This window comes from Eutrigla gurnardus (genome assembly GCF_963514095.1).
Source record: "Eutrigla gurnardus genome assembly, chromosome: 3".
NCBI lineage: Eukaryota > Metazoa > Chordata > Actinopteri > Perciformes > Triglidae > Eutrigla > Eutrigla gurnardus.
The window spans coordinates 19030932-19057125 of NC_139917.1; the positions used below are offsets into that span (position 1 = coordinate 19030932).

At 42.6% G+C, this 26194-nt stretch overlaps 2 protein-coding genes across 7 annotated transcripts in view; both read right to left on the minus strand.

Annotated features, from left to right (window-relative positions):
* Positions 1–18114, minus strand: part of rps15a (ribosomal protein S15a) — a 395439-nt gene extending 377325 nt beyond the window's left edge. For 5 of the 6 annotated variants that reach the window (XM_084004088.1, XM_084004091.1, XM_084004089.1 and 2 more), the window contains exons 1-5: positions 17994–18114; positions 16944–17081; positions 16614–16693; positions 16149–16234; positions 13028–13148 (exon numbers count right to left, since the gene is read on the minus strand). In XM_084004088.1, coding sequence (XP_083860214.1) covers positions 13055–13148; positions 16149–16234; positions 16614–16693; positions 16944–17081; positions 17994–18093 — 498 coding nt within the window. In that variant the 5' untranslated portion in view covers positions 18094–18114 and the 3' untranslated portion in view covers positions 13028–13054. The remainder of the gene's footprint in view (positions 1–13027; positions 13149–16148; positions 16235–16613; positions 16694–16943; positions 17082–17993) is intronic. The other variant, XM_084004087.1, reaches the window with a different exon arrangement.
* A 1214-nt stretch (positions 18115–19328) lies between these two features.
* notum2 (notum pectinacetylesterase 2) lies at positions 19329–25856 on the minus strand. The gene is made up of 12 exons (XM_084005716.1): positions 25585–25856; positions 25088–25269; positions 24931–24983; positions 24382–24477; positions 24205–24265; positions 23577–23689; positions 23361–23463; positions 22848–23036; positions 22611–22711; positions 21188–21335; positions 21045–21092; positions 19329–20572 (listed from the first exon to the last, which is right to left on the minus strand). Exons 1-12 carry the CDS (start codon positions 25753–25755, stop codon positions 20269–20271), a joined length of 1569 nt encoding a protein of 522 aa, XP_083861842.1. The 5' UTR covers positions 25756–25856; the 3' UTR covers positions 19329–20268.
* Positions 25857–26194: the final 338 nt, after the last annotated feature.

Below are 26194 nucleotides of genomic sequence, written 5' to 3' on the forward strand. Positions count from 1 at the left end.
AACAGCCCTTTTGTTTGTGATCAGATCAACCGATTGATCTGATCGACGAATGACTCATCAGGTCCTCGCAACGTCCTCATCCAAACTTTTTCTTTTTTCTTTTCTGTGCCGCGACCAGAGGGATCGAGGGATAGATCTCTTAAATGTCACGAAGACTGATGGCGGGTGTGTTAAAGTGTGGTGACATTACTGCCTCTACTCTCCCTCTTCCTAAGTCAGGCTTGTCTGCCTTCTGCATTGACATTTCGCCGGCCGTGTTTACGTGGGACTCGGCGGCCAAAATGCCACTCCAAGATTTATAGCTGTGAACACTGGCTGGTGGAGCGGGGAGAAGGTGTGCGCAGCCAGGTAGAGAGAGAGGCAGAGAACAAATGAATTTGAGCGTTCGTTGGTTCTCCATCTCCTCACTTTTGCTTTTTTAACTTTCATCTCCTCCTCTTTCCCCTGATACCCACTGTCATCTCCTCTGTACTGTGAAATCCTCCCCTCCTCCAGTCTAGCTTCTTTTTGTTTGCTCCAAATAACTGATTCTCTTCTCTTCTCCTCTTTCACATACAGGTTTTAATGTGTTTGTTAACTGTAAAGAAAAAAGGGTGACAATAATGTATATCTGCAATAATCAACCTATAAAAAGACCTTCTGAATTCTTTATAAGAGGTCACAATCCAGTCATTTTTTTTAAATTTAGGCCACTTTTAGTAAATGTTACACCAACAGGAATAAATAGTTAATTTATTGGGGACTATTTTCAGGTTAAATCCACATTTAATATCTAATATTTCCGACACTAGAACGGTTTATCTGAGATTGACTGAAAACTGCAGAGCTCATGAAGGAACATGTCAGCAGTGTGACTCATTTATGTGTATTTGGTGGACAATAACAGGGCTTGATGGCACAAAGGAATATGATATGTTAGGCTTTGGCATCACAAACAATACTGGTTGGTAAAATTAATTAGGATTATTATTATTATTAGTAGTAGTAGTAGTAGTAGTGGTGGTAGTAGTAATATTTGTGGTAAGAAGTAGTCGTATTAATTAGACCAAAATCCCTTCCTTGGCATCATGTGTTTAGATCTCATCTGTAAATGATGAACGATGTTAAAAATTAAAGAGACACTTGCAAAGTGTTTTAACTTCCGCTTGATGCACCACTTCCCCTCTCATTAAAAGACTTTTGTAACAATCCCGTTGGCGAAATTAGATTCAGTGAAAAAGAGAATAGTCAGGGGGGGGGGGAGGTGGGAAAGGAAATACACATCGGAGCGCAACTTCTTTTTATGGTCCAATGTCACTGCTGTGTACCACATAACTCTGCATGGCGATGTCCTGTGAGACAAACAGTCACATCTCAAGGGCATTGTTTTTCCTTCCTTTATGGGTTGCATGAAAAACGTCCTTTCTCCCCACTACGCCGCGTGTGACCCACATAAAACAGTCAAAAGGCCCTGGCCTATGTGCTTACTGTTTGCACACACATCATATGTCACACTGCACTGAGTGTCATCAGCGCATGGCGGGGACATCAACCTCCTCCGTGGGAGCAGCTCTGCTGTATAATGTGTGGGATGCATTATCCCTCAGCCCAGCAGCGCCAACCTCCAACCCCCCCCCACGATCTCTCAGTGTGAAGAAGTGATCTGTCATGCTGGCAAGGTGGCACGCTGAGTCCCACTAAAACATGCACCGTTGAAGGGTTTCTTTATGTAATGAACTACGTCTCGCTGGCACCACGTGTGACAGTTGGCTCTGAATGTATTTATCATGTATCAGCACATGTGACATCAGTGCATCTCTGGAAGGGTCGGCGTCGGTGTTGCTTGAAAATGCATTTCTGACGGAGGTTTTGGAAAGATTGCGTGGGCACGGCGGGTCACGTCAACGTCTTGCAATCCATCTTACAATGTGTAAAAAGCCGAAAACACAGAAACTGGAGGTTTTAAACAGACAGCGACGTCCTTGTAGAATACTGGGAACAGATAGATGCCTTTTATTAGATGCAAACACGCTGCGCACCACTGTTGCCTGCTGTGCACACTAATCTCATGCTAAATGAAAGCAATCTCTATAGGTATACATGTTGTGCAATATTACTGCTGTTAAATCTAACTTTTAAAAAGTAGGCATGCATACTTAAAAAAACTGTAATTAAGAAGCTGGTATTCCAAAATCTCAATCTGATTGACATCATTTCCTGTCAGGAAAACACACTAAAATACATTGTATTTCATACAGTAGAGACTGCAGAAAAAGTACACTGTGTGGAGTGGAAAGTAAGTAGATTTACTCAGTTTTGAGATAATTTGCTTTTACGCTACTTTATACTTTTAAAAAAGTATTATAACTTTTCTTGTAAATTTTGACATGAGAAAACATACACATGAATAAAATATGCATCATTAAATATTCAAGTAACTAAATTATATGAAGTGATGGCTACATGTCAACCAGTCACACAATAAAATGCAATTTCTGTGTATGCAACAATGACTATTTTTTCGTGCACATTCAAAATAACATTTTCCATTTGGATATTTTGAATTAGGCCTGATTCCAAATGGAACATTTTCCAATTTAGATTTTTATGATATCTGAAAAGTATTCAGGTTTTAGGAGCATTCTTTGGACACGTATGCAACGCATTCAGAATACCTGTCTCAATTTTGCTCTGTACGTGGTACAAGTGTTGTAGACTAGTTGTACACAAACCAACAACCTTTTGCAGAGATGCATGCGAAAAATAAAAGCCCATATATTTGTGGCTGGAAGGAGGGACAAACCTACTGTTAACCATTATGAAAGACTTGGATATCACAGATTTGTCCTCGTCAAGAAGAAACAAAAGAGGGAGGATGTGTGAAAAACATTACATTAATCAGAGTATGCACAGCTGCATGTAAACAGGAATATTAATGGCATATTCATTTTCATTCGCCACGTGAACAGCTTAATATTGGCTTTTCAGAATAAGAGGAAATCTTTTTTTTGCTCATAAACATAGTCAGTGTTTTAATGTAATTTATGAAACAACAAAAATATATCACAACATCCATATCTTAAAGTTTTTATTAATTGTTTACTGCTAGAAGACCTAAATCACCCACTTCCCAGTAGATACTCTGTATTCCTCTCAGTTTTCACATAAGCTCCATTACCAGGTCATCTCTTGTCCTTGCTCCAACGTAGCGCATCCCTCTGCAGAAGCGTTGGAAGTAATACAGACCAGCTTCGTATCCTCTTCCATCCCTGTGAGGTTTTTTTCTTCTCCCTCTTGACTCCCCCCCCCCCCCCCCCGCCTCCACCAGACGTTCTGTCCTGTCTGCTCTCCAGGCCCACAGGTCCAGCCAGTCATGATGAATGTGGAGCAGGGCCCAACCCAGGCTCCTGCCATTACCCCATGACAATTTATTACCCTTTATCTGTAGGCACAATTAACCCAGGCCCAGGAAATAGGGACTTATCAGTCCTTCATTAACAGGACCTGCCCATGTCCCCATCCCTCTCTGTCACCTGACTGACACACACACACACACACACACACATGCACACACACCTCAATCTGCGCAGGCTTGTAGTTTCTCTTTTTTTCTCTATGCCTCAATGTTCTCACCATCTGCACAGACTCTCTCTCTCTCTCTCTCTCTCTCTCTCTCTCTCTCTCTCTCTCTCTCTCACACACACACACACACACACACACACACACACACACACACACACACACACACACACACACACACACACACACACACACACACACAGACTCTCGTCGTCTCTCACACACAAACTTACTTTCTTGGAGATTGTGTTTTCAGACTAATGGACTGACAATACAGTGCTTGTGTTCTGATATGTGCTTTCCTGATCCATTACATTCACACTCACACACACACACACACACACACACACACACACACACACACACACACACACACACACACACACACACACACACACACACACACACACACACACACACACAGCGGGCCGAAAATAGCAAACAGAAAATAAAAGGTTCTCACTGTGGACAATTTTCTTTAGAAGTTATTCGCACTAAGGAAATTGTTTGTGTGAGATGTGTTGATTTTATGTTCTGGGGGATTATCAAGAGTGACGCTGACTAAGTTACATCACAGGCCACTACTGTTCAGAATATGATCATAATCGCAATGATAGGTGTCATGAAAACAGTATATTCCATTTGGATTTGGGCCTTATTCCAAATGAAGCATTTTTTTCTGATTAGAACAGGATATACTGATGTTATTCAGGTTTTAGGAATTTTCTTTGTATGCAGTGTATTAAAAAAATGTCGGGTACGGGTACGTTTCAGGTTGGAAGGAGAAACACCCCTACATTTGTAGATATGAACAAATATTACAACACCAACCTTTTCAAGAAAGTAGTTGAAGGAACAAAAGAGGGAGGGTGGAAAACTGTGCAAGGGTCCTTGTCGACTGCATGGAAACTGCAATATGAGTGGAATATTAACTTTAACTTTCATTATGAATGTAATCGAGATGTGCACATCACCATATGTCACAATATGTCCGAGACCTGATTGGTGCATGAAAGTATGTTTGAGAAAAAAGGTGTACAGGGTCTTTAAGATGAGAAAACATGAGCAACACTGTAGTATCTCATATGATATAGAGTTCCACACCACAGTATGGATAATATATCTGTATATTGCCGTTGGCTTCACAGGTACATTGCAGTAAGATAATCTGTAGGAGTCCCTTTGTATGAATGACAAGACTAATCTATCCACATTACCCATGCATGTCGAGGGTATATCCTCCTCGTGTGCATCCAGACACCAGACAATGGCCTACTATGTACACCACAGACCAGAATGCCATTCGGTGTATTCAAAAACTCATCAGTGCCAGCCAATGAGCGATTGCCATTGGCAGCCGCAGCTGGTGACTGCTGACATTTTAGGCTTGCGCTGCTCTAATGCAAAATGGAGGAACAGCATAAAAGCCACAGTTAATCAGGTCCGAGGTGAGCCAGCTCTCCTGCAGTCAGCGCCCCGACCGAGCTCCGCTGGAAGCACCCGGCCTCTCTGCACTCGCATGCAGCCTACTGCTGCCTGTAAATATTATATAAGTGTATGAGGTTGACTAATGAATGCAGGCGCTGGCCAGTTTGGCAGGAACAGGATGATGACAGGCTGGCTCAACAATACGGACATTTAGGGGAGCTGTTATGCATGTGTGTGTGTGTGTGTGCAGCTTCACAGGTTTTTAAAGCCACCAATACGAAATGCATATGAAGCAGATATGAATATTTACTCAATTACTCTGTCTTGTTTCTCCTTATCCGTCTTGAAATCTCCAACAGCCCTCCTTCCTATAGAAAGCGTGGCCCATGAATGTGTGTGTGTGTGTGTGTGTGTGTGTGTGTGTGCTGACGTACAGTATCTGAATGCGTTCTGACAATGATAAGTCTTTTCGTTTCTGTTGGCTGATGGAAAAGCCATGGAGTCCACACGGGAGCTGACTCTGGAGACGCAGAGTCGCTGGAAGCCTAGAAGAACCAGAAAAGCCAAGACTCCTGCTGCTAACTGATAACAACGTAAACAAATAGTCCCAGTTACACATCCCTCTTGCCCTCCCCTCTGCATCATACATCCCACTGTGTGCGGTTTACTCAACAAATTAGAGTACATGTATTTCAAGATGAGTCTGCATGAGGTAAAATGTAGCCGACCGTAAGCCTCAAATTGACCCGATTTGACGAAGAAATCTATTCAATGAAAAGGGAATTACAGAGTTCACCTCCTCCTCTTGTCACCTCCTCTCTGTGGACCGCAGACGTGGACAGACAAGGATCTAAGATAGCAGGCAGACAGTCATTTTGGATGAATGGGCTGAATTCAGCAAGGAACACATTTCAGCCCCTAAAGGACCTGGAGCTGAAGCTGGTTAGTTCAACACAGATGTTTCCTCAAAAATCAGGTTTGTGAGATGGAAGTTCAGGAAAAAGAAAATTAAAAAAAAATCAGGATGACACACACATCTCAGAGCTTGAGTGTTGCTTGCCAGGAGAAGAGAAGGTAGCAGGCATCAAGGCGTGCTGGAGGCAACGTTCCCAAACAAACGTCCGGTGGAGAGCTGACGCCTTCTTTACAACCTGCAAACTGCATCTTTAAGCAAAGATTAGTTTAAGGATTACAAGGCTGGATGCATTTAGCTCCATCTCTTTCCCCAGAGAGTTATCCACCCTCCCTTCTCACTCATCCTTTAGAGTCATTAAACAAAATGGCTATGTGTGATGGAGTGGGCTGGGAGAGGGAGAGAAAGACAGAGGGAGAGGCAGAAAGAGAGAGAATTAGATTCTCTGACACCCCGCTAATTGAGCGATCTCCTTTTTGCCCGGCCCAGCCTGCCAAGTTTTAATTATCAGCTAATCAAATCAATATGGAGGCTGCCAAGCGAAGGGGAAGGCACCTAGATCATGGGATGTCTGCCCGGACCAAAGCTGCATCTGACCTTTGCACCTGGAGGTGGCTTTTCGAGGCTGGAAATGCCGAGGGCCAGCAGCACTGACGGGCCTCCAGATGTCTCTGTGACCTGGGCGACGATGATTAAAATGAAGTGTTGTCTTTAAAAATGCCTGTTTGCATTTCAGAAATGTAAACCTTGTAACGTACGAATGCAATCATAAATAATGGGGGCATTTTTTATAGGAATCAAATGAAGGTTAAAGGTGTAAGGATGCACAATTGCTCTGCATAAACATAGACTTTAACGCAGCAAAGTTGGCCATTTTTACATGAACTGATGACACACACACACACACCTTTCAAAGCCCGTCAGACACACCTACCCTTCAACAAACCCTTGAAAAGTGTTAATTACAGATGAAACCTGATGTGATGCGTCGTGCTATCTTCAGAGACGTCCACACAAACCGGGGATGAGAGGCAGACCCACTCCTGCTCCTCTCATCTGCCTCGGGAAGCTGTCAACGCATCCTGACCTCCCCTGGAGGCATCCAGCTGGGTCTGACGTCTTCTAGAGCCTGAGGGCCCCCTGGCTCCTACAGCTGCTACCCCTCTGTCAAACACACAAATAAATAAACACGTCCATGCTATCACATAAAAGCACAAGCGCTCACATGCGCCCCAGAGTGCTAATATTCTCCCCGTGCGCGCCGCCGTGCGTGGAGACGTGCACGACTTGTCACACGGGCCCTCAGACCATTAGTGTTCCTCACTCCCATCAAACACAAAGTCAGAGCATTCATCAGCGTTACTGGCCCGTGACATTTATGCGTTTCCTTTTGCCCGCGAAGGCAGGATGATGTCATTCGGGAAGTGATGTCATTTGAGCGGTGAGGGGGCATTGACGGCAGTGCAGGGACCAAATTGCACAAGCATACCGAACCAAAAAAATCGGACCACAAATAGACGGCGGTGCTCCGTCTGGCTGAGTGGCTGGAAAAGAGTCGGTTATAGGAGTCGGTGAGTTGTTCTCAATAAAAGCATCAACAAATACAGCTTTTGCCAACAGCAACCAATGCACCCACAAGACAATATAGAAAGTAAAGGAGACAAGCCAAGCATTCTCCTGTCTTTGATAAATCTGTAATATTATTTTATTCTGTAATGGCTCAGTTTTTCTGGAGGGATTTTGAAAACTTTTGAAAATCCTTAGCTTTCAGAATACTTTGTTTTATTTCATGAGCTAACAAACCAAATGTTTGTATTCAGGGGGGGGGGGGGGGGGGGGGAGTTATATTTTTGGTATACAGAGAATACAGGAACCTTAAAGAGGATGATTCACCGTCTGCAAATAATCAACCGACTCATATATTGGCAGATGGGAGCCCGCAGCAGCAGTAACTGCACAGAAAACGTCCATCAAGTATGGATGGAGATGCAGCTTTCTGAAACTCGTCTAGCTTTTACAACAATCTACTATGGTTTGAGGACTCTAATGATGATGTCATTAAACACAGACGAGAGGAGATGCAGTGCTACACGGAACGGACCTGTGTTCACGTCAGCCTAATACCTCTTGTGGCTAAATGGCATCCATTATCTGTGAGAAGTGGGAGTGGTGGTGTGGCTGTGGTGGAAGTCAGGGTGGATGACAGGAGTCACGAGTACTTCCTGGGTCCGGTATAATATCATGTGGTGGCATATAATTAGTGGGCCTTAAATAACATTACATGCTCCCTCATTTATTATTCAAGCCTCACCAGTAGTCATTTCTCAGGCTGTAAATAACGGCGGGTCCACTGTACATCATTCACATAAGAGGCCCAACTGCACCATAATGCTCAAGGTGATCTATAGCGGACAAATGAGAGGCGTAATTAATAACAGCAGCATCTCACTGGCACGTCTTGGCCAACCCCCGTGTTATTATACGTACATTAGCAGCTTGTGTTTCGTTGCCTGCTAATTATTCGTCGCTTGACATGCGGCAGGCGGTTTCAGGGCCAGAGTGGCTGCCGCGTGGTTTAACTGGACACAGCAGCAGTGGCGGGATCCTGAAAAGTGAACCACCTAAGATGGGACCCCGGAGGAGGATGATGCCCTTGAGGACAGCCAGGGACTGCAGGGCAGAATGGATGGCTGCGTTCACCGCTATAAATTCTCTGCTTCCTAACTATCTCATTCATCATATGCACACCAGACTCCTCCGCGCCGCCAATACACCAACACATGCAAACTTCCCACCCAGCAATCCTACCTCCCTGGGTTTCGTCCTATAAATAAGGCACCGGGACAGAGATAGGGCAGAGAGTGAAAAAACACAAGATAAGTGTATCAGTGCAATGACCGCATGACAATGCACAGCCCTCCATTTCACCTTGGAATGTGTGAATTAATTCTCATTGGGGGGGGGGGGACAATCGTCCTCCCCCCTCTCTCACCCTCCACAAAAGATACATTTTCATATCTCCTCCTGAGCTGGTCACCATTTATTCTAGAGTTTCCTCTGGTCTTTGTAGATACGGCGTCTGACAGAGCTGTGTTGGGTGGTGGAATAAATCACATGGCTGGAAATAGAAGTGCAATGCAAAATATGATATCATGCAACGCCAGAATGGTAACATAAGCTTAGATGTGTTTGTTTCTGTATGAGACGCAGGCCCCCGTCTGAGGATGTGTAACCTTATAAACCCCTTTTATGTCGTTGTTTACACTGGTGCAACGGGTATTGTCTGCTTTCGATTGCGGTTACTGATTCTGCGTCTTCTTTCCCCATAAAAGGCAGATTCATTGCAACAGAAGACCGCGTTGATCAAAGTTGAAATGATTTCTCTACTTTTATCACATTTTTCGTGTGAAAAAAAACCCTGACTGAGTTGTATTGTTTCCTAAAACGCTACAAAGATCCATCTCGGAGTCTGATTTAATAGCCAGCAGACTTGGTTTCCAACCCTTTTGTTTGAATCTTCATATTCAAAGTATATTTAATTGATAAATGTATAGGAAAATTACCTCAATTCACTTTTGCACATCTACTTTTCACTTTTCTGAAACCCTCATTTCACTGCTACCGTGATGTGTGATTTATGGCTGCAGAAGACAATGTAGAGCTGAGGGGAAAAAAAGAAATTCTGTCTTTTGACTGAATCCACATTTCATACTTTTACTGCTATTCCAATATTAATTCTATTATCTCTGAATCAATCATAATTAGTCTTGCTGCTTGCCAACCCGCCTGGTCTGAATGCAGTATAAGGCGGTGGAATAATGAAGATAAGACATATTTCTACTGCCCTCATGTGGTCAGCAGGGGAACTGCAGCGATGGAGCTCCAGATATTCTTACTGACACCATCTATTACCCACAGTGCAGCTGGACAGGCGGGAAACTGATGACATTACAGCAAGCAGCAAATACGTTTCCAGACTCCAATGGTCCGTCTGTCCGTTTTCTGTGGTAATGGGTGTGATGTTTGCACAAGGAGCTCGTTGTCAACTGTAAAATGCTTTCTTCCAGCCAGGAATTTGCAGCGTTGAATTGCTTTGCTCCAGCTCCATCAACATCACACTGGGAAAAGAACACAGAGAGACCAAATCATCCCAGAGTATACTGTCATTTCTCAGGGCGAGTCGCGGCAAGAAAAACTTGGGCTTCACTCGAGGCGATGGAGATTTTGTCTGCGGGGAATGGCAAAGGTTAGCAAGCAGAACCAAAAACTTTCAACACTGGTGAGCACCAAATATCTCCCTTTTACTACGGACATCATTGACAGCAACCCCCCCTCCCTCCAATTTGTTGACTTTTGATAACAGCTATTCTCTTTGGTTGCACGGTATAGGTGCCATATATCACAAATAAATGTCATTCTAGGCTCCGTTTTGGGTCAAATGATTCAACCTTATCTATGAGTTTGTTGCGTAGGTTCTTTGCTAAAGAAAACACATAAACACGGCCTCGTGTATAATATTTTCAGACGTGTTCTACAGCGACACAGCCAAGTCGCTCCCTCTGCCTCTGGCTCTTTCTATCAAAGCGGGCCAAACAGCAGAATTTTTGTTCCCGTATTAATGTATTCTATTTGCTTTGAGAGCTGCATGTCTCCCTTCTCCTCCACAGCGGTGCTCTAAACCCTTCAGGGACGTCTCGGGGATCCAGCTGACATATGGTGCAGACTGGGGGGGATGGTGGAGACTGCCAGGCTGGGGACCCTGATCCCCCCAGATGTAAGGTGGCATATCCTTATGTAGACTGTCACTGTGGCAGAAACAGGTTTGTAGGCTTCAGCATGCGTTTCTTCTGACTTCACGTTTTCGGTTTGAAAGGGCCTCTGGTCTTTATTCTCTACTCACTGCTGCAGAGGAGCTCTCAGCACCACTTAAGGCTGTAGTGATCATTGGGCGCTAAAACAGGCTTGAAGTGTTCGCTCACTGTTATGTCTACGCTTAACTTTTGGCAGCAAATTGCGGCCGGAGAATAGCGGCAGCCGATCAGTGAATACAGTCCTGTGAAATGGTTGATGCCGTGGTCTGGAGGGGAGAACGGTAAAGCTTAGGATAGCACTAACGTGAGTGAAATAATGTTTATTTAAGGCTTCTAACATAAATATTAGATTAATGATATTAGATCATTATAAAAAAAATGTTTTACTTATTATGTGGGAATATGGACTACATGAAATACATTAGAACTGTGTCGTAAGGCAGGATTTGTAGTAATTAGTGTTGTAAGCAACAACAAATATTTCACTGCAGACAATTCTCTGTAAAGATCTGTTTTATGACAGATTGTAGAATATAAAATATTTGTATTTTTAGATTGGGTGACATACTAATCTCGAGGAACTGTAAGGCATCAAATATTTTGCTTATTATCCTTTGAACGGGGGAGAAGTTTGTGGATATCTGGCTGAACTTCTGGTGTAGCGCTCTTTCAGAATTTTTTTTCTCCCACAAAGTGAAGAAAAATAGTGAATAAATGGGACAGAGGGGGCATGTCAGAGGCTCTTAACGTTCCTGATACATTTTAAACTCACAATACAGTCAGAACCTTTGACAAAGTCAGTCAATAAATTGTTCTTTGGGAGCATTTGGTTTCTTTCAGTCTGTGCTCTTTGATACTTTACAGAATCCCCCCACTTAAAAACAGCCAGAACTACCACTGTTTACAAGCTCTCTCATCGAGTACTTTATTTCTTGCTGCCAAGACGGCCGACCCCAGATGTATTATGGTCTAAATGCTCACCGCGAAAAGAGCATAAAAGCCACGCTTCTCAAACTCTTTTGACCTCTCCGAGCTCGGCATCCTGGCTGCTATCCCCGCTCCCCTAAACAGCAGCAGCACAAGAGTTTGTTTTCCTTTCTTTTACAAGGCAGCGCTTGAGTGCTGTGAACCCATGAGGGAGGCAGGCAGCGTTGTGTGCTTAGTCCACAAGGAGCACTTGGACAGAGATGTTGCATTAGCGGGCTGTTACCTCTCCTCTTCAGAGTCTAATGCGAGGTCAGCAGCCAGACTCCAAAGAGGTTGGGGACGAGACAAAACACACAGGGGATCCCAGAAAAGGTCACACTGGTGAGAGGATTGCAGCGGCAGAAAGCCAGGGCTTTTTGCAAGCTGGCAGCCGTGCAGCAAAGATGTGGCTTAATCGCTGCTGGGGCCACAGCGACAAACTGGATGTCCATATTAGAGGTTTGTGCGGAGTTAAGAGCGCTTCCAATCGGGTGTACAGTGTTCATGTATGTAGCCCTCCGAGGAATGAGCTCCAGTCGGTCATGTCACAAACATCAACCGCTCGCAGTGGTTTCTGTAATGGTTTTGTGGTCTCAATGGGCCTCCGCATGCTGCTCATATAACTTTGACCTCAACAGCTGCTAAACTGATAAACGTATTAGCACTTTCTCAGTTCAATGCACAGCAACTTAAAGCCTTAGCCGGGGCAGAACAGGTTGATCAAATTCATCTTGCTTGTTGATGGATTCCAACTGCTTTCATCCTGCCTCATGTGTCCAAAATAAATGTTAGAAGAATAGAAGGCAGGTTCTACTATTTGCCATTTCAAATGTTGTCAGATTTAATTTTGATACTCGTTTTCCATGATATGCATCTACTGAGTATTTCTGTAGTTTCTTTGGGACAAAATCAAATGCTGTTCCAGTATACCAGCACCCTAGTGCAGCTATTCACACAGTGGGCTTCAGGGCTCCATCTATTGAGCCACAGAGGTTCTGTTGAGTGGAAGTATTAAAAATATATTTACCATTTTAGAGATGAATCCATAGTTTCAAAGACCAATTCTATTTGAACATCATGTCAATCATGACTTCAAGTAGAGAAACATGTTAGTGGTCGTGATTATTGATTTTTTTGGGCATTTATTTGTGACGGTGGTCATCAGAATGAATCAGAAGTGAGACTTCAGTTACAAAAAGGTAGAGAACCCATGCCCCAATGTATTAAAGGATTTGTATTTTAGTCCAAGGACTGCTATTGAACCTGTGATAAAAGCTAGTCTTTTAAATCTCTCCAAACACTGCTCTGTATGAAATAAGTCAAAACAGACTTTCAACTTTTCATCTGGTCATTTTTTTTTATTCGCAGTTCTTTACATTTAGAAAAAGAATCCAAGGATTTTGCCTCCTGTATGTTTCCGTCTGGCCTCTTCGTGGTCCATGATGCCAGCTGAGGTGGTCAGTACAATGTACCTGTGGAAACAAACGGCAGCACGTCACCATACAACTCAAATAAATCCATCACACTGCAGGTGTTTAGGAGAGCTATAAAACAGGCTCTGTGTGATATCTTTCACATGGATCACAATTACTTAGTTATTAACTACATAAACTGGTACAAATAATGGGATTGCAAACAACAAGTACCACATATCAAATAAAACAAAACGATAAACATTTTGGACCATCTTGACTACAGATGGGATGATATGAGATTTTAATCGGGATAATTTTCAATATTGTCACAAGTGACTTGTAAAATTTGTCTGGCTTTCCATCATGGCAGACAAGTGAAACGTTTAGAGCGATTTAAAATGGACAGGACCCAAAATACTTTTCTAAAATGTATTTTCCCCTAATTTATGTACATTTATGTATGTTTTCACAAAAAGTGTGTTCACCGATAAAAAACATGTTTGTGTGAAGCTTTACCAGTATGTTTTTCTGCCATGTAATGCCTATTTTGATGATTATCGGGACATCGATAATCGCAATTGTTTTTGAGGACAATAGTGACATGTAATTTTAACATCCTCTCATGCTTAGTCTTGACACCAACTGTCAAACTAGTTTGTTTAAAAAGAAAGAGCAAAAACAAGAGGCCTCCAAAAAGAAAAACATGCATTGTACCAGAATTTTACCAGAAATACTTAAAAAAAAAAAAAAAACCTGATTAAAGCACACTCCATTTACAAGTAGTTGCATTACATTTGCCAAGTAATAACTAATAGGGTAGCAGGATAGCAATTAAAAAAAAAAAAAAAACTTCCCTATATTCTGTATATTTAAGTTTAATACAGCAATTTGATGGTGGCTTGCCAACGTCGCCTCAGGCCCCTTCCAGCCGACAGTGGCGCCAGGAGCCCAGTTTCTCCCCACAGGGTGAGAGGGCGATGCGAGTACTAATAAAACTACAAGGTCATGGTGAGGGGTCCGTGAGCCACCTTTAACTTGCACCTTTCCAAGCTGATTGCAACTGCTAAGGAAAAATTAATTTGCTGGAGAGAGGAACCTCCCACAAAACATCAGGGTAAATAAGTATACAGGTCCTGCGGCTGTGGCAGGGCTATCGGTAATAAATGTATGGGAAATGAGAATTATACAAGTTTTCATTTGTATCACGCAGCAAATAGATATAGTGTGATGCGTTTGACCTAATTTGCCAACATTACACATCCTACAATGCGACTATTGTGCATATCACAATGTCCATACTGAAACAACATTTTGTGCAGACTTAATGGCTATTAAAATTGATTGTGTTTATGAATTGCATGAAGAAAATGTTAACTGCAAGAAATAACATACGTGGCCTGCTAGTCATAAACGGCACCACAGATAAGAGGTAATCAACTCCAGGTAGGTTGGCTAAATGATGCACGAACCAGATGAAAGCTTTCATGTAAGGTGGAACCAGACAACGCAGACGTAACAAAACAAACGCATAACATGATATGCTCTATGCATCATGAAACCAATCACTGCCTTGATGACCATTTAGAGGTGATCACATCAATTAAAGAAAATGTTTCCTGTCAAAAACGTGCCATTTTGGTCGTTTTAAAAATCAGAGCATAACAGCGGCCTTCTATATCTATATATATCTATATATCCTGAAATCATCAATGTGAGCCTCAGCCCAGCTTATGACCTTAACATGCCAACCCTTTGTCTACTACATCCTCATCTGCATTTAAATAAAATGCAGAGAAAAAGACTATACAAAACTATATAATACTCTTATAACTGAGGTCATCCATGAGGAACAAAATCCTCTTGGGCAGTGTCAAGCAACAACTTAAAAGAAAAAAAAAAGCCCATCATCAACAAGTTCCAGAGTGACAATAGTTCATGTAGCTTTACACTACCTCCCAAAAGATGAAAGCGTCTGCAGCTCAACTAAACACTATTCCCTCTTTAGATAAATACTAAAACAGCCATTTACCGCATTTAAAGCTAGTCAAAAATGAGTCAAATCAATATAAATCAATTAAGACAACTATTAATCATGTTTTTCTACAGTTCACATTTTAGCCATCATTTATTTAATGACAAATAAAAACAGCCTGAGACTCATTCTGTATCTGCAGCACAGTACTCTACCTGCAGATACAGAATAGGTGCTCTTAGAAATTACTTTTCTACAGTGGCCAATGGTGTCGTGTGAACACACAAAAAGCCATGCTACGCATTTAAAAAGGGGCAGACTATTCAGGATTTTCCTGCATAGAGAATTAGGAAGCGGTGTGCTCCATCTAATGATGTGCCACCTCTAGCTCGTAAGAAAATTCACTGGTGTCTTCATAAAAAATTCTCCCATGCTACTACTGAAGTACACTTGCTGGTTCCACTACAGAAAACTGCAAATGAACATTAAATATCTGGGAAGTTACATTATTGACACGACTGCAATATCCATGTCACAGTAATTTCCTGCAATCGTTTTTATTAGAACTCCTATAATATTTATCTTTTTAAGTGTTTGCTCGAGCCAGTTGAAAGCACTACCTTCCACTCCAAAAACACTGAATAGTTGATGTTTTATATCATTGTGTGTAGTGTTATGTATTAAAATCCAAACAGTCCCCACTCGGTTTCCATAATTATGGTTTATCATCAAAAATGCCCTTCCAAAAATGTTTTCCTGCATAACCATATACAAGTTTCTGCATGACAACGTTGCCAGAGCTATAGGCTCGCCTTTCAGTATGTTACATTCAATTGTTTAAAATATACAATACATTGTGATTCTGGGCATAAAATCATTAACACGACCGTCTTACAAAAAAATGTTCCAGTGCAACAACAGGACAACCACGCAAAAGCAAGTGTCTCAGCAGGAAAACTGAGCATGAAACCAAGCCACTGCAGTAACTGAGTGGTCAAGAGCTAGACTGGAGACAATTGGGACTAAATGGTCTCAACTCCATACACTCTCACAAAAACAGTTAATGTAGTGTACGAGATTCTCACCCGAACTGTCTTGAGGGCAGCAGGTTGTTCTGCCACTTCTCCAAGTCCTTGAGCTGGAGATCAAAACGTGGACTGATCACGCCACACTGAAAGATTAAAAAAGGGCTGGTTAACGCTCCATATGTGTACAAGTTAAACACTGCAAGAGTATGATAGCTTGAGTATTGCCCTCTTGCCACTTTCCAAACAAAAAAAAGAAAGGTACCCCACTCTATAAAGTAATATGTTTAATAAAATTAGCTGCTAAGAAAACACATTTTATATATGGAGGCTCGTTTATGTCATTTGAAAGAGCAGAACTGAGTTAATTGTTGTAAACTGCAGCAATAGAGCTTCAAAAATGAAATTATGAGAGTAATTCATGTAAACTAGTCATCAGTTGTAAACATATATGTTGTCTGAAATAGTCTTACAAGCAGTGGGATAATGGTAACCCTCAAAGCTGGGTCAAATAAGAGACTTTACCTTGTTCAGCCTGCCTGTGAGATTGACAACAATTTTCCCAGCCCTGTGGTCATCGATGATCTCAAACTCACCAATGTAACCTGGAAGGACAAAGGACAAACAAATTTAAGTGAAACACTCTCAGATTTGATCCACAAAGACAAATTGCCATAACCATTCTCCACCAAACTTTTATCAACTATACAGTATATTGTAACTTGCATCTCCTTCCAGCTTTAAAACTGTACATATTGATTAGGCCAAACATTGCGACTGTCACACGTACAAGTTAGACATGTTTCACGACACCAAAAAACAATCACTCGAACCAGAGAACTAGCAGACACTCACCGTGCTTCATCATGACGGTTAGGAAGCGCACAATAACCTTGGAGCAGGGCCTGAGGAGCACCTGGCGTTTCCCACGCTTCTCAGCATTGTTGATGCATTTCAGAGCATCTGCGAGAACGTTCATGCGCACCATGATGCCTGCAGACAAAAGAAGCAACCAAATAAGTTATTAAGACTGCCATTGAACTAACAAGTGATTTCAACTACCACTGTGGGGCTGTTTTTCCATTACACCCAAACCCACTTCATTACAATTGCTGGCTTAGAGTATAGAGAGGATAAGTAGCCTGGTGTATTCACATTGCATCCCTCATCCATCGTTAGAGCCCTATTGAAAGGATGGTCTCACTGACAGAGACCTGCACGTTAACCTCGCACCGCCAAATGGGAAATTAACGTACAAGAGCTGAAGCACATAGGTTTTGTCCAGTTAGCATAGCCCGGCTAGCACACCTATGTCACGATAAGTAACGTTACCAACTCACGCAAACGGGAGGTAACAAAGCTACGTCAGGCAAACTTATTTTAAGCAGATTTTTTATTTATTTTTTTTACAGCGTGTAAGTCTGCATAGTTTTCTTGGTCGACAGTGAATAAGTAACACCACCACCAAAGCGTGGTCCTTCATGAGTACACAGGATAGCTACCTAGCATAGCCGACTACACTGGCAAAGTAGCAAAGCATCTCCCAGCATTTTCAGATACCATGGGAGGCGCAGTGTCGACCACGTACAAACTGTTTCACACGTTGATCAACGGAAAGAGTACGCGTCTAGTTGTTTCAAGTGGGAAAAGACACTTGTCTATTGATACATGTTAACGTTATAAGGCGCTTTGAACGCACCGAGTCCCAGGGCCGAGCAGAGGGGACCGCTTGATGAAATTTGTAGCCCGGTTATGCTTATCTCACTTCACCAATCGACGCGATACTCGTCCCAAATCATTGATATAAACGTTTGCTTCAAGATAATTACATAAATGGACAATTTAACGTTCAGATGCTTTAGATACGTAGAAGATTGAAAGCGACAGTGTAAAAAGGCATCTTACCGGTTCTGCAATATGGCGGAAAGAGGAAGTGGAAAAAACAGCAATGCACTATGGGAAAAAATCGAAGACGTTTTAAACTCGAGATGACCCACCCCACCATGAAAATACTGTTATCGTGTCTCGATAAGTAACGCACTGCAACTCCGCGGGAAGAAAATAAAACAAACAGGTTATTAGTAAATTTACAATGTTTTACGGTAATTTTGACTACCAAAGGAGCTTTTCGAGGCTGTAGGCCTAATTATTTAAAAAAATCTTAATGTTTCAACCCGGTGTCCCTATCAGGATTTTTATAGTGGCAGCGCCACCCAGTAACGAGGATGACAAATTGCATGCATACGCTTGTATCCATTTCCGTGCATTTAGCTTGGCCATACTCATTTGGTGGATTTGTTTAGAAACCAAAACAAAAATATTTTAGTGCCAAATATATGAGCCCCAACCCTAAGTAGGATACCCAGTTACAGATAATGGATGAATGGATCTAATGTATGCATAATGAATTATACAGTAATATATTGTTCTTCATAGCCTGCTGATTGCAATCAAAGATGGGTGGAGGATATGACCATGTGATTTGGCAAAGGAAGATGGACAAGTTGAATTTCGAAAGATGTTTTTTTTTCTTTTAAAGATATTAATTGTAGATTAGGGCACATCGCCACTCTCCTGTAATTTCTGTTACTCTCAGCTCAATAGCAGGCTCCAGGGGCTTGACTTTCTCATGTGGAATTAGTCTATTAAATAGTCACATTTGCTATCCATACCCTTTGAGGAGAATCTGCATATCTTACTGCAGAATGAGATCAACATATAATCACATCCAAAATACAAGGTCAAATGCCAAGATCAGGAGGCAGCGTGTTTATTTCTTTCAAAAGCTCCACTGACACAAGCTAAGTTCTTCTGTTCTTCATTTCCTGTTCAACAAAACACTAAACCAGTGTTCTAGTATTAGATTATGTCACATTTCATGCCAATCTGTTGGTAGTGAGTAATTAAAATGTCTCTTTAATCCACATTCAATTGGAGGATATAGCCTACTAGACCTACTAGGCCTATAGAGGAAGTGTTGAGATGTAAATGCTCTTCAGACTGACAGAGGGAATGCCTTGTGCATCTTTTCATGGCACTTTATGATTGTGTTAAAATACAGACGTCAAGAGAAGGAACAAACAGCATTTGATAGGAATAACAAACAAGCCCATGATGTCAGAGCCAATGAGTTTCTTTATTTGGTGTGTTTAAACATGAGCAACAACTCAGTCTGATGCTCGTTAACAGCGGGTACAAATCTTGTCACACCATTAACGTTTGACACAGTTATTAGAGTAAGTAGATGAAAACAAAATATATAGTGCCGGTATCATCTGTAAATGCCTTGCAAAACATGCATGACACTGTGAAAGAAGCGTCAGGTTTAAATGTTGGCAACAATTAAGGATTGCAATACATAGTCTGTATTATGTCGATAGATGATCCTGACAACTGAGCGGTGAATAACCACAGCATTGTTGTTGTTGATTTCCAGATCTTACTCCATTTATTGCAGTCTTCACATGTCAAATAGTTAAACTCCTGCTGTCATACACAGAAAAAAACATTAATAACTAATCACACTCTTTTGTGTGATATAAACATACATATGTTAGCATAGCATCAGGATCTAGTGACTAAAACTAACTCGTAAAAATCACAATCGGTGTCTTTGGAACTGCAAAAAAAAAATTATTGAGTCAGAATACTCTCTGTTCACATCATGAATAATTGCTATTGTATGAAAAGTATGAATGATATAAGAGCACACTGGTACATAAATCTTTCTTCACAGCTAATTCAAATAGTGACAACAACAGGTTACTGTGTGTGTTTGAGTTCCATCACACCGACATGTTTGTGTCTCTGACTTCTATTTGTTTAAAGTCTTTAACTGATTTTCTCTGAAGTTTCATGAAGAGTAATCAGGATGAAAGTGTGTTGTTGGAGGTAGCCTACAGTATGTCAGCCAAGTACAACCGACACAGATTTTGAAGCTCTTTCCTCTTGTGTCCAGTAGAGGGACAGCCAAACCACTCAGACTCAGACGCAGTGACATGACCACCAGTCAAGTCACCGATTTAACAGACACATGAAGCATAAAGGAATGCTGAGCAGCACAAGACATAGTAACCAGATTTCTGTACTATTTCTATGGTTACGTTAAAATTTCAACACATTCTTTTCCCCTATTAAGCCTTTGCATGGCTATCTCTCAAGCTACTATCCACTTTTACACTTAGCCACCGTTGCTGACCATGCTGGCCAGAGAATCTGCATCTCCCTGGGGATCCAGGCCCAGCCTCTGGAGGTCAAGGCCCATGGCGACCAACATCTGGAGCAGGGTGAGCTCCTGCTGGGTGGCCTGGTCCACCAAAGCTGGGCAGGTGGGGTTGCACTGAGGCCACTGGCAGGTGTCCACCAGGTGGAAAGGACATCCTTTGGCAGGGGTTCTGTTGTTGCGGGTGGCCTCCAGACTCCTGTCCCAGCAGTGCAGGGCCCGTGGCAGAGAGGTGCCTCGAACTTGGAAACTCAACCAGTTGCTAGAAGACAAACAAGACAGGGAAATAAACAAAAGGTACAGAAAGAAAAGGAAAGTAATGACCAGGAAAGTGTCATCAGGGGTGTCATGGTTTGATCACAAGATGTGTATTTTTGGTTCAATGAGTGCAGCTCAGGATCCGACAAAATGACCTATAACAGCCTTGGACCTTCAGGTCACTCTCATAAAGAATCATCACCCTTAATAATCACACCCAGCCCGAAACTGAGCTTAGAATGCATTGACCCGTCAATATCCACGTGTGCAAAAATAATGAGTGTGTTCAAGGGGCACCGAGGGGTTAGGGATAGTGTGAAATGGCATTCGGTGACGTGAAGAATGTGGCGTGATGAACGAGCGAACGAGAACAGCGGCATGAGCTCACTAGGTCGCGATCATAACTGGTAGCGGCGAGTGAGGGGCCGAACGCTGAAAGTGCATCATCACCACAGGAGTCAAATTTACATTCTTACCTTTTAGTGATCACTGTGTGGGAGAGGCAGGACGGAGCAAACACAGCCCTGAAAAACACACACAGAACAATAAAGCCATGTCTAGATATATTAGATCGGCTGTTATTTATGTTGCTCTTCCCAACAGCTTTCTGGGAACTTACGTGACGTCTGTCAGTGAGCTCTTGAGCTCCCGGCCCAGGTTCTGTATGTACTGCCACTGCTCCTCGGACAGACTCTGTCCTCCCATGAAGATGTTCTCCACTCTCAGCTGCTCCTCATCAAACAGCCACTGCACAACAAACAGAGGGGCTACGGGGAGAGAGAAAGACTTCGGGTTTTAAAGATGCTCCAAATAATAGATTTAGAATAAGAACAGGTCAGGTGACTGCGGGAATGTGAAATAGGATGCTCATCGTGATGAACCAACAGTCAGAGAATTGTCAAACTTTCTTCAAACCGCATCACCGCTATGGAGCTTTATAGCTTGTTTCAGCTTATTGTTTGCAATCTGCTGGCTCCGGTTTCCAGATGCAGCAAACAGCTGTATTTAGCGGTAAAGCTTTGCTACAGGTCTTGAACTAACAAACCAAACGGCAGACAAAGTTAGAGCCCAGCATGTGAATGTAGTGATTTCGCAGCTAAGAGCCCTCCGTTGTATGTAGAGAACAAAACAGAGCTAAAAGAGAGTGAATGTGGCCAAAAAAAAATCGTAGATATTTTGTCTGTAGTAAAAAAACTCTGAAAATTCACAGGTTGAGTCTGTGTTTCTTGCTGCATCAGGTGTTTTCCGATAGCAGCACTCATATTCGCCAAAACGGAAGTTGTCAAATCCCACACGTGAGGCTGAAACGCTTGTTAGATCTACAACATGTCAGTTGTCAAAATCCATCTTGAATTTTGCCAACCATGTTTTAATTTTTTTTCCCTTCTTGGTTTTTGATCCAAGACTTGCAGATGTCTTGGAACATACTTATTCTGCTGAAGGGAAAGCATGGAAATCACCAACATTGGATATTGGCAGAATCTATTCACCTTTTGGATACATTAATCTCACACCTCTCATATTTCAGTGCTGATTGCTTTTGAACAGCAAAAGTCAAACATAAAACAAACTCATCCAATATCTAACTATAAGGAAGGAATATCTTTATGTATGTTCTTTGCATATCTGGAGATCCTCTCATCCGATCGGCTTCATATAGTAAATCCATGATCTACTTTATAACTGATATGGTTTTGTCAAAGCAAGCCACTAATATACCTATTTGGAAATTACTCCAGCTGAGTGTATTTTACCAACGTTTAAACTATTATAGTAATAATATTAATATAGAACAGTAAAAATCTTGCATTATCAGCACAATGTAATTACATTTTCTGAATGTCTGTTCAAGGAGGAGCTTTTAATTCTACTGTGATGCTGGATAGTTAAATGTATAATAATGCATGATATATCTAACCAGTAATATTTCAACAGGCCCAGGTTTCCTACTTTGCCAGTGTTTCTGACCATAAGTCGGGAACAGGCATGTTTTGAACAGGTACTGCACTATGACAAACTATTCGGCACCAGCCAGCACTCACAGGTCAAGGTGGAGTACAGTTTGTGGCCAAAGAAGCACTGCCACTCCTCTCCTCTCTTATAAAGCTGCCGACAAGCGTCAGGTACGACCCCATTCCACAGCCTGAAAAAAAACAACACACATGCTTTAACACATCACACACAACATGGCAAAAGAGATCCTTTTATAATCTGCATCTGGCCTGTTAGTTCTCTTACATACAATCTATATAAGCTGACGGAAGAATGCATGACTTTACCTGAGTCCTATCTTGATCGCGTCTTCAGGTGAGCAGGAAATAGTCTCGGGGCAGTTAGATGATCTCTGCTGTTTACTCTCTAGAAACCACCCAGAGTCCACAAGGCCTCTGACCTGAGTCTCTGCGCCAAGCTGCTCCAGCTGACTGGCCACCCTCTGGATGTTCAGCAGAACACCTGTTCCCCCAGCACTGCAGGGGAGCCAAGAAAACCAATAAATAGCTTGGCTTTGAGAGTGCCATTTTTGTTAGGGGTATTAATTATGCGACAGACAGCGCATGCCAGTGGTTCGCATCCAGACTGTGGATCTGGTTTTAAAGCTTGGGAGAGTCCCAACAACCATGTTGCTAACCTGGGAGAAATGTTCACCATTACAGGGCAAGGCCCTTTAACAGACATTGTCATTGCTGTTCACAGTTGACTGTGAACATCTATATTGTTGACAAGAGGATGCACCCAAAATAGTCCTTCTCTTATTTAGTGTTATCAGAGCGCAAGTGTTAAAACAAACTCACCTCGTGCCAGACAGCATGACAACCTTGGCCTGCTTGATTCCTTTGGGGATGAGGTCTTTGATGACCTCGCGTATGATCAGGGATCCCATGAAGGTGTACTCAGCTGATGACAATATATATAGACACATATACACAAATCAAATCAAATGATTGGGAACACCACACTAAATAGTTAAAAAAGAAAAGAAAAAAGAAAAAAGCTCCAAAGAAACTTACTTGCATTTGTACTTCTCTCTCGCTCTTTCTCCCTGCCTTGTCGTGGCCTTGGAGGAGGGGTTGGAGCCGGCCCTGTGCCACTCCATACATCACTGGAACAGTACGGGATGAATCTGCAGAAACGGAGACAAGCTTGAGGCCTTCAGAACAACTCCTCCATGAAAACCAGCTCTTCTGTCATACATCAGAAATTGACAGCCCTGTCTTAGCCACCAAAAAAAATGAGTAGTTTAGTTTAATAACTAAATAATGGTCGTACTTAATCAGGTAAGGTGGCAGCAGCAAAACTCCTAACTGTAGTGATATGAGCAAGGGTTAATTGTGATTGCTTATTAGGAAGATTGTGTTTTGGACCGGCTTTGTTTTAAAGCAATATATTTACTGTATATTATCACTGGATCATGTGACTACGTGTAACAAAAAGAAGACACTGATGTGACCGACAGAGTCTCTGCATTTCCCCTCAATTATTAGCATTCTTTCACATCTTTAATCTCATTGTTGTGGTTTTACAGCTTGCAACATAATTCACTCTCCCAGTTTTCATCACCTTCTTCCAGACACTGCAGGTACGTTTTTAGCTCTGTCAAAAAAAGCTAATTTGCACGGAGTGAGGATATGTACTTACACAATGTTTGCATTATGCCAGTGTGGGTTTTCCTCCGCCTGAGAAGACAATATTCCAGTTCCTGTAGAGGCAGCAATCACAGATTACACAGATGTCGCCTCACTAAAGGTAACATAAAACAAGTGACACCACGTGAACACATGTGAAGAGCATTTGCAATGCAGTCGGCTGACCTACCTCTCTTTGTTTGGGACCACCCCGTTGAGCTCATTAGCCGTGGTATATTTTGGTACCTGGAATCACAGGTCTCTTTGCTGTGGCAGCACCAGCCACCTAAAAATAATAAAGACTAAGTTTAGTCATTCACATCAGGCACAGCAGGGGAGACCCTTGTTAGTCCAGCATAGAGGTCCGCGAGGAATGGAGAGGGAAAGGAATGCACCTGTGGCCTGGTCTGCCAACGAGACTTTATGTTCACCCAGAGTTGGACAAGAAAGACAGATGATTCCTTTCATTTGCAAACTGTCAGCACCCGATGTGTTGATTGACATATATAGCGGGAGAGAATCTTGACTTGATTCAATTAGCAAAACCAATTGACTCTACTGCTCAGAAAAACATACTATATGCTGTTAAAGAATAAAGAATATATCCTCTCAGAAGACACATTAGTAAAGCTGGAGGACAATTCACACCCATCAAAGTGAAAAGCAGCAGCCAAAAAAGGAGGAAAACGCCAATACAAGCTGATCTTTGGGGGACCAAGTTGGGTTTTTAAATACTCACCTTCCAGAAACAACAGCCATCTGCGGCTTCCTCTGAACTCTTTTAGGTAAAACCTGCAGAACCACAAATGAATAGGATTAAGGAGACGGTTGTGACAAAGCGGTCATGCATGTATCTGCAAACAAGTGAGAGAAAACTAGAATCCAGAGCATCTCACCCAGCTGCCGTTCCATCATTACATGTAACCTGGGTGTTCTTGAGAAAGTTCAGCCTCATAACATCTGCCTGTTGTCCAGCTGCTCGCGCTCCTGCAGCGCCCTCCCGTCCTACTTCAGCTGTGCCTCCACTGGCTCTAGAGCTTCCAGAGCTTCCGGTGCTTCCAGAGCTCCCAGTGCTTCCAGAGCTCCCAGTGCTTCTAGAGCTTCCAGTGTTTCCAGAGCTCCCAGTGCTTCTAGAGCTTCCAGTGTTTCCAGAGCTCCCTGTGCTTCTGGAGCTTCCAGTGCTTCTAGAGCTTCCAGAGGTGCCAGAGTTTCCAGAGCTCGCAGTGCTTCCAGAGCTTCCTGCGCTTCTAGAGCTTCCACTGCTTCCAGAGCTCCCAGTGCTTCCAGAGCCCCCAGTGCTTCTAGAGCTTTCGGAGCTGCCAGAGTTTCCAGTGCCTCCAGAGCTTCCAGTGCTTCTAGAGCTTCCAGTGCTTCCAGGAGTCAGATCAACCACGGAGGGAGACTGGCCAACATCACCTGCTTGGTTCCCACCAGACTTCCTGGTGGACTTGCTAATAGCTTTATTATTACGGTTGTTCTGACACCAGATTCCCCCGAGCAAAAGCAAGAACACCACCTTACCCAGTATCTTCATATCTGAAGCAACATAAGAAAAACATTCCATGCATCATTACTCACTCAAGTGTAAAACACGAAAACAACCATTGGAAACAAATTTGTCTAAATGAAAAGCATCACTTTTCAAACGGGGAATCTACTTACTTCTCTAAGAGGGATCCGCTTTGAAGATGATTGCCGGAGCACCCCAGGGGTCAGGCAGACAACCGGTGCGACTGAGGACAGAGGGAGAAGCTCAGAGCGCACTGACCAGGTGTGAGAGGAGGATACCAGTCACGAGTAGCAATGAAGCCTTGACCAGGTTTTGATGAAGCCTGCAAATCAGCTGTGAGCTTTATAGTGCCACCATATGGATCAGATTTCCTCCCATTTTGCTTTCCAGCACCACCCGGGCCCTAAGATAATCTGCTGACGACACACCGTAAGGGGAGGTGCTAGACGACCAGTGGCGAGGAGAAAAGATAACACACGCGTCTCTTCAACAT

Coding starts and splice junctions, on each gene's coding strand:
- notum2 (XM_084005716.1), bottom strand. CDS start 25,755: ATGGAATGTTTTTCTTATGTTGCTTCAGATATGAAGATACTGGGTAAG. Junction 25,270..25,584: donor ATGTTGGCCAGTCTCCCTCC/GTGGTTGATCTG, acceptor ACTGGGAGCTCT/GGAAGCACTGGGAGCTCTGG. Junction 22,712..22,847: donor GCGATCAAGATAGGACTCAG/GTAAAGTCATGC, acceptor GTTTTTTTTCAG/GCTGTGGAATGGGGTCGTAC.